The sequence below is a fragment of the Cavia porcellus genome, unplaced genomic scaffold (genome assembly GCF_034190915.1).
Source record: "Cavia porcellus strain 051 isolate PalLab524CR breed Dunkin Hartley unplaced genomic scaffold, mCavPor4.1 scaffold_27, whole genome shotgun sequence".
NCBI lineage: Eukaryota > Metazoa > Chordata > Mammalia > Rodentia > Caviidae > Cavia > Cavia porcellus.
In genome coordinates, this window is record NW_026947510.1 from 31,366,957 (window position 1) to 31,381,370 (window position 14,414).

Below are 14,414 nucleotides of genomic sequence, written 5' to 3' on the forward strand. Positions count from 1 at the left end.
CATTATACACTCATTTGTGAAACTGTGGATCTAGACCAGGTCTCCGATAGAATTGCTGTTTTTTTCATCATGTTATAAGGCAAGAAGTGTGTCAGTAGGATACTCAACATTTGTACTATAAAACACTGATGTATGAGAACTTTAAGTAAATATAGTATCTCTAAATTTTTTATTCTACTATCATTTAATTGCTTGTGTTGAATGAGTGAAATAACCTTGTAGTTCAAGTTGGGAATAAAAGAATGATTACACTTAAATGATAAAACTCTTAAGCAAAGAATGTCCTTACTTTTATCCCCAAATTTCATCCTTCCATTGAAGGAAAGAAAACAATATTGTTAATTTCTGATCTGCCACAGTAGAGTCATAGAACACATCTGGAGCAGAAAAGGATCAGATTTGTTTGTCTTAGTGTGCTGGGAAAATCATTATAGGGTAAGCAGAAATGTAACATCTGCAAAGAACAAGCCCAAGTTTTCAAGTCTTCAATAATAGAAGTATCATGTTTGATGCTGTAATCACACATACTTTGTAGGATGGCTAATGGTTCTTGTGTGTGCTGGGTATCATGCCTCCAACTGCTATCCCATACATATTCTGTGTTGATCTCTCTCTCAACTTTTTCCTCTTCTTCCTTAATTCTATGCCTACATCCTCTCTTCACCATTTTGCATAATGGATGGATGTTTTACTACTTCATTTTTCTACAAAATCACTGATAAAAACTTATTTTGGATAGTCAGAATTTCTGATGTTTTGCTGGTAGAAATGAAGAGAAACATTGCCAAGCAGGGTGCAAACATTACTGAATTAACCAGGTGTTTCATTGTGGTTACTGTGACCCATGCTAACCAAAAAAATCTCTTTTTATCTCTTTTGTTTTGCTTCCTGATTGGAGCCATTACTTACTAGAGACTTCTCCTATTTTCCTAGATTTATATTTTCTGAATTTTGAAATGGCTCATTACATTGAAACTGACACTCCTGCTTAAATATGAGAGGTGATGATGGTCTAAGTGATGTTCCTCAAGTAGAGACAAAGTGGAATTTTGTCCACTTCAGATCATTAACTTTATTCACAGGCAACAGTCACTGCTTGAACTACGTTTGAATTCTTAAACCCATAAATGATTCTGGTGAACAATTTGACCTCGCAGATTTGTTGGAATTTGTCAGTTTAGAGTTTAGACAAGACTTGGGCTTGGGCCAACAGATTATTTTCAAGTTTCTGCACAGGAACACAGATAGAGTTTAAGATGTATACCATTCAGTTAAATTTCTATGTGTGAACTACAACCTTGTTCACATAGTAAACTTAAAGAATTATAAATATATTTGTGATAATTGGCAGAGTGCCTTACATAATACAGTACACACAGTGTTAACTTTAATATTCTTTCCTACCACCCACCTTTTTTCCTAAAAGCAAAAGAAACCACTGCTTGCTTTTGATAGCAAAAGTTTGGTTTTCTGTAGTTAAAAATGTGAATGTGTATGGTACTGCCCTGAAAACATCCTGTACCTTTGAGATATCAGATTAACAGTGATGCAAGTGGGTGTGTGATCTCTACTTTATAGAAAAGTGTGGTGAGTCTGCTTATCTTTGAAATATCTTCCACATCTACAGTTTCCTCTACCAGCAGCCACACTACTGATCTCTCACAGATATAAAGAGATACTGAGTTTTATGTATCTAAAGTTGAAGCATTAATTGATAATATTTCTTACAGTTTGACTAAGAATGTCTTTTACTGTATTTCCAAGTTATATCTACTGAAGTGACAAAATTTCTGTTGTTCTTTGTTCCTACCCATATCGTGAATTAAGAGGGGATACCCACTCCTAAATCATCTATGGAGAAACAACAGCAGTGGCAAAGGAATTAAGTATGGAAAGAATGAGCCATGTCTGGGTAGAGTGAATGAACCTGGTAAGTGGAAGGCACTGGGTGGAATAGGAGGGAATGGCTTCAAGGTGGGGAAAGGACACAGGAGGGAATGTGGCTGTAGATAGCAGGAAAAGGTTGACTTTTGCCAATTGATTCATCTCCTTGCTGTAGCCACAAGAATTTGTGGAAACAATCTAAACTACTCATTGTGTCCATGATTAATATCAGATGTGTGAATGTTATTCAATTTTGAAGTCCAAAAAGGAGAAAATATTAGAAGAACAGACACAAATACTACAAAGAATATATGTATGAGAAATAAATGAAACCCTGGTGAGGTGCAGTACGAAACAAAGTACAAATGCATAAATAAAAGTGAAAGATAAAGTAATAATGAAATATCAGAAAATTAAATTAAAAACAATATTAAAAACCAAAAATAATGAAAATACTTTAATTCTTTAAGAATATATGGTGATTTAAACAAATATGTGTAGAATAAAAAGATTCAAATTATACATTTCAGTATTTAATAAGTCCAAGAGAACATAGTTATCTTAGTAATTGACAGGGCAGGTAGATAAAATTAACCAATTTAAAAGACTTTATGCCATTAAAATGTTATTTGTTCCTTTGTTCCTATGTACATACAAGTAATATAAAATTTTCTTTCAAGAATACATTAAACATTTTGAAAAATTGAGCAGGTAAACATTATAAGAAAAGCCTAAATAAATGTCAAGTTATTAATAAAATAGTAATCATTCTGGCTGTGGTGACACACAGCTGTAATCCCAGCACTTGGGAGGCAAAAGAAATGTTGTGAATTGAAGGTCAGCCATGGCTACATAGTGTGTTCAAGGTTAGCCTAAACTGCACAGTAAGAGCCTATCCAAGGTTATTTAAAATAACAAATTAACAAAACATATATATATATATATATATATATATATATATATATATAAATAACTGTTTACCTGTAAGAACTGTACATGCCTTCCAAACATCACAGATGCAGAGTTCAAAGGAAATAACAGGAAGAAATATAAAATGGTGAAGTGATCAGACATTTTCTGTGCCTTCAGGAATAATTGGGGAAATTAAAACATAGTTTCTGAGATATCTGGCAAAAAATGTTACGTATGTGAAAACCTTCACCCCTGGACTGAAAAAATTGAGGCACCTTTGGGCACCTTTAAATTTCTCTGTTGAGGCTTTTGTAACAAGATCTACACTCAGGAAATGTTTAATGCTCTTTGAGACTGCTGAAATTTCACAATAGGTGGGACATTCTCATGTCAACTACCTGCCTTAATGTATGAGTATGTACTTCTATGATGTGCTCCAAAAAGGAACTTTCTTAAGAAAAATTATGCTCAAATGTGTCTGATTTCTTCTTAGTCTGATAAAAAAATTGACTATTCTGATTTCTTGAGAGATGAAAGTGTAATCAGAACAACTCTTGTATTTCATTTTGAGAGTGCAACTACATGTTTTGGCCCATCAGAATTTGAGAACAACAGTCATCAGTACATTGTGAAACCTAAAGGAACTGGATATTGCAAGGCACAGGATAAAGACTGAAGAGTTGAAGTTCTTTCTCTTAGGAGAGCAGAGTTTCCCGGTGATGAGAAGCAGAGATTTCTGCCTGGAAATGCTTGAAATAGACAAAAATGAACAAAAGGGAGAAAAGTTAAAGAAGAACAATCACACACAAGGAGAATACCCACTGCTGTACATATGTCACTTATCCTTCTTTGAGGAGATCAAATACAAAAAAAAAAAAAAAAAAAAAAAACAAGTATCTGGAACTCTACCGGGACACACATGGTTTGGAGACCATATCTCATGTAGAGCCTTAGAAAGTACAAGGGAAACAATTCACAATAAAGTCAATCACAAGTCCATGCTTTTCTAACAGCAGGTTAATTACTATAACACAAGACAAGTTCAAGTTCCCAAAATGAAAGAAAAATTTGACCATAGGAGGCACATTCTGAAATCTCCACAGTTGGATCCTTGTCTGCCTTCAAAGCTAGTACTGAATCACTCATGAAGACCCACCTCTCTTTGAAGAAAAAAGAGTCACAAAGTGTCAGTACAAATTTGCAAAATTTTGTACAGTTAGAATTTTATCTTGGTTGAAGTAATGTTGATTTTTAGATTTCAAGAGATACTTCCACTTCACTGCATTATGGTAGTCTCTGTCCAAGGTGTATATAATTATGTGATTGTAAATGTGTGCATGTAGATATGCAATGTAAAATAAATTCTACTCTTCTACACCAGTTCACCCACCTTACTCTGATCCATTCATTCCATATAGTTGAAAATGCACTTGAAGTGAATGCTTGTGATTTCATTACATATAGTGTTTTATAAATGAATCAGAGGTTAATGTTGTAACACTGTTGTGGTCATTTTTTCCTGCCCATTGCAGTACTATTTCCTTGGTCATTCAATTACAGAAATATGGAATTTAGACATGGCATCTAAAACTATGATGCTTTTTCACCGCTTAATTCTGTCAGTGTGAGTCAGGCATTGTGACTCTCTATTATTGTTGGCATAGTTACCTAAGATTGTTTTGTTTGCCCTAGAAATTTTGGTTTTATCCTTATTTACTGTCTTTCTTTAATTATTGTTATAGCTTTCATTTTAGTCTCTGTTTTTTATCATATTAATGTACTCACCATATTTTTATGATTATTGTTTAGATTTCATATATTTTCCCACCTATTACTCCAAAATCTCTGTCTGTATTTGAATTTTATATATGAGGAGACAGTTTTATTTTTTTAAATTGCTTTATTTGTAAGGATAATTGATTCACAGCAAGCTGTGAAGGCAGATATCTCTGTTCCAGTCACCTAGCTTGATCCAATGGCCACGACCTTCAAAACAAAAGCATCATATCAAAACCAGGAAATGCTTTCTCCAGCAATCGATGAGAGAAATGAGTTTTTGTTATCCACTTTTCTATCTGGTAGTCAGTATTTATTTCAATTTAGTTCTTTTAATACCTCCAGGTGATTGTACATTATGGTTAACTTTTGCTACTTTGTGATATTTACTCATTACATTTAGGCAGTTTATTTTCTTACATTGACATGCTCCATTTTGGTCCTATTTACTCTTCCTCCTTGCCCTGTTTTAGACATCCTTCCACAGATGTTCTCTCCAGTTATAAAGTTTATTTTCCTATTAACAGATAACATATCTCTTTATTTTACTTTATAGGTTGTCATACTACAGAGTTCATGTGATATATAACTTTTTATCTGACTTAATCTTATTTTGCGTTATCGTATCAAGAGCTATCTATTCACTGAAAGTGAGGCAAAATTTGAATTTCTTTATGGATTAGCAGTGTACATTTTATTTATCAATTATTTTGTTGATAACATGTAGGCAATTTCAAGCTACTCACACATCTGTTCACCTACAGGAGACTCAGACTCCAAATTCTCATTACACTTATCACATAGCTGTACACATAGAGTGTGTGTTCATGATTCAGAAATGAGTATCTCATGTTTTTTTTCTCCTCAACTCCGTCATATGGATGTCTTGAACATTTTTGTGTCGTGGATTGTGTCTCTTTTCTCAAAGTGGCAACTACATGTTTATCTCACCTATTGCTCTCAGCTGGCTCAGCTCTACTCAATATCACATAGTTTCTGAAACTTCAAAGAACCTGAAGGGCCTTTAATTCTACTATGTTGCTCTCCTTGAAAAGTTCTTGGTAGTATACATTAAGAGGAATGCATTTAATATCAGAAAAAAAAAACAATCAGAGAGTAGCCCTTCTCTGCTATTTTAAATGTATACCTTCTCCCTCCATAATGATATGTTAAGGATATGATTATTCAGATCTCAGTTGTGTTAAGCTCACAAATGTACAATGGAATAAGTATGATCCATATGACACCTTAATCCCCCTCTTGATGATTCTGGGTTCTGAGGTCTGAGAAACTATTTTTTATTATAAAGGAGTTTTTTTATTATTTCTATAATTAGCAAATTTCTTATACATTTCTAATTTCATTGTATTATAGACATACTAGAATATTTTATAACAATGTAAGTTGCTATGATTGTTGTATCTTCCAAAACACTGTACGTTAAAGTTTTGTACACCAGCAGAGCAGTAACTGTTAAGATCTGAGGACTGGTGAGAGGTGAAGGCTACTTCAGGTTCTTAGCTGTTTGTTAGTGTGTTTCCCAGTCTCTCTCTAGTTCTCAGTTTCTGTTTTCAATTGTCATCCACACCAGGCACCCAAATAGCAAGCCTGGATGAAGTTCTACTTAAGACTTCAGATCCACGAAAATAAATAAGCATCTCTTTAGTCTGTGTGTGACCTTTGTCAGGAATTTTGTGGTAGCAATGGAAAGACAAGTAGTATATACTTATTAGCAAGAGGCATTCTACTAGTAAGTAGACTGGAACTATTGTGTAAATGAATGGTATTAATCTGTACATAATTACATTTTTCAGTCAAAGTTTTACTGATGGTCAATCAGTAATCATCATTGTTAATATTTTCAATTTGTAATTAGCTAGATGATGATTATTGAATTTTGACTGTTCAAAATATATGGTTATGTTCATGATTTTATCTTTTGGAGTAAGAAAAGGCAGGTATACAAATCAGTGGGTTTACAAGGTATTTCCCTTTGTGTACAGATTGTGCACCAATTGTATCCACCCACATATCTTCTCTCCTCACTCTTCCCTCATGTGATCATATTCAGAGACCCTCGCTATCCTTTACTCTTCTATCTGCTCTGTTGCTAGAATTATTTTTAACAACTGTTCCTTTACTAAGTGAATTACTGAAAACAAAATTTTAACATATTTCTCCTCTTGTTTTCTTCTTTTTTGATGGAGCAACAGGTTCTAACATAATATTTTCCTGATGACAAAAGATCTTTTAAGATTTCTGTTAAGAGAATTTGACTGGCATCAAACTCTTGCCACATGTATTTGCCTGATACAAACTTTGGAGCAGAAAACCAGAGCAGAAATTAAAACAATTGAAACTAAGGAAACAACACTAATGATCAATGATTTGTAAATTTGGTTCTTTGAGTGAATTAACAAGACTGATAAATTCCTAGCTTACTTTATGAAAAAAAAAAAAGAAATAAAGAAAAAAAACCCTCAAATCCTGGCAGTAAGCAATGAAAATGATAAAATCCCTGCACATTTTCTGGAAATTCACACCATCAGTATGCAGTTTTATAAATTATTATTCATTTAATATAAATAACACAAAATAAGTGGACACATTCCTAGAAACATGTGAACTTCAAAGCTGAAGTAAAGAAAACACAAAAACAAAAATATTCCATAAGCAATGTCAGTTAATAAAACTGAAAATGTAATTACAAATTTACCAATAATGATTAGCCCATACCCTGGTGGATTCGCAACAGAAAATTATAAGAAATAAAAGGAAAATAACACAAGTGTTCTTTAAAGATTTTAATGAACCTGAAAGTCAAGTGATTCTGCTTAGCATATTCTGAAAGACATATATTCATCTGATAAAAAGACTAGAGGCCCAACCAAAAAAAAAAAAAAAAAAAAAGAGAACTACATGACAATCTATCTGATGAAAATAGATTTAAAAATAATGTGAGAAACAATACCAAATAGAATGCAAAGAGTCATCAATAAGGTTACACACCATGGCCAAGTGGGATTCATGCATGAAACGCAGAGGTAGTGCAACATATGTAAATCAATAAATATAATACATCACAGCAACATAATAGAAAACAGAAACCCGTGGTCACCTCCATAGTTCCAATAAAATTTTTGATAACATTCAACATCTATTGAAAGTAAAATCACTGCAGGAAGTCAGGAAAGATGGTATTTACATGAATCTGAAAAAACCTATGTGTGACAAACCAACAGCTAACATAATAAATGGACCAAAACTGAAAGCTTCACTATCATAACTCCTATTTAATATAGTTTTGGAAGTGTTAGAACAATTGCACAAAAAAGAAAATTAAAAAGAGCAATGATAAAAAAGAAGTTAAAACATCATTTTTTTTTCAGGTGACATATTACTTTGCATAGAAAACCCCCAAAACTCCTCAAAAACCTCTTAGAATTAATAAACAAATTCAATAGCACAGTTTCATACAAATATAATACTCAAAAGCCAATTTAATTTTTGTGAACAAACAGAAAGCTCACTGAGAGGGACATTAGGGAAATCACATGCTTCTCAAAGCGTACAAAAAAAAAGAGAGAAATAGATAGGAATCAATCCTACAAAGAATGTAAAATTTCCATACATTGGAAAACACTACAATCTGTAAAAAGACATAAAAATGATATTAGAAGATAGAAAGAGATCACTTGATCATGATTTAAAACAGACACAGAAAATGGTCATACTCTAAAAACTTTCATACAGATTTGTGGCAATCCCAATGAAAATACTTTCAGTATATCCTACAGGTGTAGAGAAAATATTGCTAAAATATATTTGGAAAACAGAAGAGATGTAAAATAGTGAAATTAATCTTGAGCAACAAAGACAAGGTAGGAAGCATCACAATCACTGACTTGAAATTATTCTTTCAAGTTACCGTGTCAAATTCAGCATAATAATGTCGAAAAACAAACTTAAGATCATTGAAAAAGAGTATAAATTGCAGAAACAGCTAAAAAGACACTCAGGCACGTCATCTTTGTAAAAGGGGAAATGTTCACTGGAAGAAAGATACTCTCTTTAATAAATTGTGCTGGGAAAATATTTCTTTACACATACCAAACACTAAAACTGGACCAGTGCCTGTCATCAAGCAATACAGTAAATCAACATGCATCAGAGACCTAAATATTAAAACATAAACAGAAAATCTACTGGAAGAAATGTTGGATAGAAATCTTGAAGACACAGGAATAGACAGAGAGTTCAAGAACAAAACTCAAACTGCATGGGGAACACTTCAAGAAATAAATAGCTGGTATCTCATCTTATTAAAATGATTTTGCACATCAAAAGAAATTATCAACAAAGAGAAAAGACAATACACATCTGAGAAAAAATTTAGCCAACCATCCTCAGATACAGACTTCTATCTAAAACATGTAAAGAATGGGAAAATATCAGAAACTGAAATTCACAAACCTAATCCAAAAATGGACATCTGAGATGAATACTCTCATCTGAGAAGAAGAAATACCATGGGCAAATAAATAAATGGAAAAACTGTTTGAGATGTCTGGTCATTTGAGAAATCCAATATAAAACAACCATGAAATTCCCTCTCACTTGGGGAGAATGAAAATCTCCAAAATATCAACCAATAGCTGATGCTGGCAGGGCTAGGGGCAAATAGGAAGCCTTTTCCAGTTTTGGTCGCAACATAAACAGGTTCAACGACTGTGGAAATCAAGGTAAAGTGTTCTAAGAATACTAGGTTTGGAGGTCACATTTGATCAAACTAATCCCATCTGGCTGTTTTCCCTGAAGATTTGAAAATGTTATATCACAACAATATATGGACACCCACGATTCTACCAACAGAACTTGTAATAGCTAAATCTTCAAAATCAATTAACCTCAACCAAAGTGTATTAAAAAAGCATTATATTTGTACAAACGAGTTGTGATTTTACACTCCTCAACCTAGAAGGACAAATTTCAGACTTTTATACATAACTGGATGCAACATGAGACTATAATCATAATTGAAATAATTTGGATCCACATATCAAAACTTTGTAATGCCTCCTTAATATAAAAATTTGAAAGAGGAAATAAGACCCAAAATGTACAACAGATATTGGTAAATTGAGAATGGAAGAAACTGCTCACCAGGAAATACCAAGAGGGATGGGAAAAAAAGAGAAAAGAAAGAAGAAATATGATCATACATACATACATACATACATACATACATACATACATACTTATACATGGATGATAATTAATTATGCTATTATCTATCAGTTTATTCCAAATAATACTTTGTGCTTTCATTGTTTGATCATTTTTCATGCCTATATCTTGTAATCTGACCTACTACATAGAAGAAAACAATATACCTTATAGTAAACATTGTTAGTCTCATATTATGTTGATTTGAAAAATTGTATCATGGATTTTGTTGTTAAAAACAAATAAACATAAAAAACCAATACTGAACATTCCTCTTTGGTCAGAGATTGTACCATCATGGCAATATTAACTAGGTCATGTGATCATTGTTTACCCAACTTATGCTTTAATCATCGCCTTTTTGTTACCTGTGAATTCTTTCATCAATAAATTCTTGGCACTAATTAAGACATCATTCAAAAGAGGCTTCTTGGTTCATGAGTAGTTAAAGTCAATATTGTAGTTTACAGTACTTATCTTTGCCTCTGCAGTAATTCAGAAATCCCTGAAAATACAGAGTTCCTGTGAGTTTCCTATGATTTGGAGTTTTTTTTTTTGTTTTGTTTTGTTTTGTTTTGTTTTGTTTTGTTTTTTTAATTTGAATGGTTCTCTTATTATATAATCAGGACACCAGGTGGAATAACAGAAATTTGTGATTCCTCAGGGTCTCTATGTATGGAAAGAAAATTGAAGGTTGAGCAGGTGCATGAAAACTACTTTCTAGAAAATAATTCAAAGTTTACATATTAGTACATTCACATCAGACCAGAGAAGGTACTTTATAAACACCCCACATTCACTGGAGAAAGTCTGGTTTGGAACACAGACTGTACATTCAGTTTTAGTTCATTTCATTACACCATTTTCAATAAAATATGTTTTTCCAGTTATATCAGTACACTAGTCCTTATCACTTAATATGAAATCACACAACATTTTTCCTCTGCTTGTTGCTCTTCTCTGTATATTTCAGAAAAGAAGTTCTACTCATTCATTAAATGCACCAGGATCTCCCGGCTACTATCAAGATGGGGATTTTATTATCGGTGGACTCTTCTCCCTAAGAGTAATTTCTGGAGACTTGAGAAGCAAATTTGGATTCCAGCATGAAGTTTATATCCCCCCTTTTGCATATGCGTAAGTTTGATACTATTCTTAAATGCATAAGCAGATTTGTAAAGTACTTGAGATGTGCTTTAGGTTCTTAGATATTTATTGACATCTTTTTTCCTGTGTGGAAATCATTGTTTTGGGCATCTTTTTTATTTATGTTATTATAATTTGTATGTTATTTCTCTATTCAGTATTTTCTGAGGTATTCTAACAAAATTTTATTTTTACTGAAATGTATCCTGATGTCTAAGAAAGGAATATACAGAATTTTAAAGTTTTCCTTTTGCCATTTTCCATTTACTTCCTTCCCTGAACTCAGTTTCTCAGACAAAAGCTACAGTGATTGTCAAAATGTGCAAGGTGTAAATTTGACTGTAAAATTGATTGGAACCCTCACTTTGTAGTCACCGTATCTCTGAACATTTTGTATGGAATATGCTGAGTTTATTTCCTAAATTACTGTGAGCATTTATTGCAAGAATACGATCATTTTTATAAGTAAAATCTTTAAAGCTGTTTTTTCACCATTGTATTTTAGGCACCTTACTAAGCATTATCAGCAGGTGCTGGCCATGGTTTTTGCTGTGAATGAGATCAATAAGAAGTTGAATTTGCTATTCAATATGTCCCTGGGGTTCTACATCTTCAACGTTGACTACATTGAGATGAAGGCCGTGGAGAGTTCTCTGTCTCTGCTTTCATGCGAGAGTCCTCCAGTTCCTAATTACAACTGCAGGCCTGAGAAGAGGGACAAGCTGGTGGCTGTGATAGGAGGCATCTCCACAGGAATATCAACCCAGATTTCCCGGGTAGTAAGTCTCTACAGTGTTCCACAGGTAGATTGAAAATTCAGGCATTTAAACTTAACATATAAAAATAGAATAATGAATACCTAGCAAAATTCAATTTGGGTTTATAGAAAACAGAGTGACATTTTTACATCTTGTTTACATTTTTTCTGGTAATCTGATTTATAACATGAAATTATTTTAAAAACACTATTTCTTTTGAAAATATTTGAAGTGTAGGAAAAATTATTTAGACAAATTAATGATAATATATAAACTTATTGCCATATAAATGTTTATATTATTGTTTCCATTGAATTTTGTGTTTACTTATGCAATTGTGAAACATGACAAATATATTAAAATATAGATATTCTATTCACACATGGTGTAAAGATATTTAAAATTTAAAATTTTCATTTGATCATTTCTTTTGTTTCGCATCATTTTAAATTGCCTCATGACATTTCTTTCTATACCCATTTATCAGTCATTTATTATGTGCAGGTGTTTATCTTTGATATTTTCCTAATATAATCTGTTTCAATTGTTGATCTTGTTTAGAAAAAAAATTGATTAATTGATGGCACTTTCTTGTGAATATTTTTCTAATGGTGGCACATCTAAATCAAATGCATTCATGTTTCAAGGCTTACAATAAAGTAAGCATTATTACTTAGAAATGTAATTGACTCTCCCAACAGCTGAGAATCTTTGTTTACTCACCATTGTTAGGAGTGAAATTATTTTTAAAATTTGAAGTCTAACTTTACATTTTTTTCTGGTATTAAATTTTACTGGTTTTTCTTATATATTTGTGTAGTTTTAATCTAATTCTTTCATTATACTATGGTGAGGAATACTTTAAATCTTTTCTGTCTGATCTAAAACAATTTTTCCTTTTGATAAGTTCTTTTGAAGAAATGTTCAAACAACACTGAAGAAAGTAAGCCTTTTTTTTTCATATGAGTCCTAAAAACATATAGTTTGAAATTCACAATGTTAACCTTAGAAAGAAGTGACCCGGAGGAATATTAGAGATACAGGAGATCAAATAGAGGGTAGAGGATTGTGGATGGGTCAATCCAGGCTAATTTAGGTGTGAAAAATTTAGAATGAAACACTTTATTTTGTACAATTAATAAGAATTAATAATTTTAATAAAATAATCACGTCGACAAAATTTTTGTCACTAATTTAAAATAACATTAGAAACTATAAAGATAAGATAAATTGATGAACATCACATATTAAAACTGAGGGCTGACAAATATAAATAAAGGCAATTTTATTGACCTATTTCAACAGTGAAAAAACAAGTTAAATGTTGAATATTTCTTTATGCTTTTGCCTTTTCCCTAAAAGTATATGTTTATGTTTTATGATTTATTTTCTTTCTCTTTTTCTCTGTTTAAATCATCCATTTAGTCATCCAATTAGCTGGAAATCAGTTTTTCAGCCTCAACAGAGATTATCATTTGGAGCCTTTCAATATTAGCTCTGTTAAATATTACAAAATTATGATTAGAGCGTGTATACGGGTTAACTCTAGAGGTGAGACTCGGAGAATGGGTGTTTTTTTAAATATAATACAAATATGGGCACTTTTTTATACTTTGTGGGTTTTCCTTTTATTCTTTTGATTTATTTTGTTGTGGAAAATTTTCTATTAAGGTGAGAGCCAATTTGGTGATTCTTTGAAATATTTTCCATTCTGTTTGGTTTCTATTCAAAAGGCTCTGCCAACACCTGTGCTTTCAATGTTTCTTCCCATTTTTTCTTCCAATAGTGTTAGTGTTTCTGTTTTCATATTTAAATCTTTGATCCATCTGACTTTAGTGTTGTTCAGGTGACAAGCATGTGTCTAGTTTTAGTATTTGGGGTTATGAAAAAGCAGATTTTCCATCATTGTTTTTTAAAGAGACATTTTCCAGTTAACCCATTTTGTTTCCTTATCAAACATAAAGTGTCTCAGTATTTTTGGAGTTGCACCTGTATCCTCCATTCTGTTTCCTTTTTCCTCATGTCTGCGTATTTCCCTCTACCATGCTGATTTTTTCATGCCATTTTTGTGACATAATTTCAAGTCAGGGAATGTAATGTCCCCTGATTTGCCTTTGTTAGCTAGAATTTTTATGATTCTTGATTCCCTCTGGTTCCTAATGAACCAAAAGTTTCTCTATTTATGTGAAGTGTGCAAGTGATGTTTCTATTGGGATTGAATTTCTGTAAAACAGGCTGACAGTAGAGCCATTCTCACAATTGATACTTCCTATTACAGCACAAGGGCTATCTTTCCATTTTATAATATCCTCTTCAGTGTCCAACTTCAGAGTGCTATAATTGACAATATATAGATGTTTTGCCTTCGTTGTTAAATTGATTCTTAATATTTCATTTTTGGAATTCTATTGTGAAGGTTATGGTTTCCCTAAAATCTCTTTTTGGGAGACTGTGTACAGGAATGCTATGGTTTTTAAGTATTGTTTGAACCAATCTACACTACTGAATCTAGTTAATCAATCTTCAGTTCTTTTGTTGGAGTCTTGGAGGTCTTTTATGCAGAGTATCATGCCAAATTAAAATAATGTTAATCTGACTTCTCCTTTCCTGTCCATGTTCCCTTTATTTGGTTATCTTTGTCTCCTGCTCCAGATAATTTTTCCAGTATGATATTGAAAATGAACAATGATAGCTGACACCCTTGTCCTTATC

The 14,414-nt window shown here is 32.4% G+C and overlaps 1 protein-coding gene across 2 annotated transcripts in view; it reads left to right on the forward strand.

Moving 5' to 3' along the window:
• Positions 1-1,709: 1,709 nt before the first annotated feature.
• LOC100724935 (vomeronasal type-2 receptor 26-like) overlaps positions 1,710-14,414 on the forward strand; it is a 28,462-nt gene continuing 15,757 nt past the window's right edge. Inside the window, exons 1-3 of one of the 2 annotated variants that reach the window (XM_063238129.1) lie at positions 1,710-1,930; positions 10,772-10,935; positions 11,450-11,747. In XM_063238129.1, the coding sequence (XP_063094199.1) occupies positions 1,922-1,930; positions 10,772-10,935; positions 11,450-11,747 (471 nt within the window). In that variant the 5' untranslated portion in view covers positions 1,710-1,921. Of the gene's footprint in view, positions 1,931-10,717; positions 10,936-11,449; positions 11,748-14,414 lie in introns of those variants that run through there. The other variant, XM_003470564.2, reaches the window with a different exon arrangement.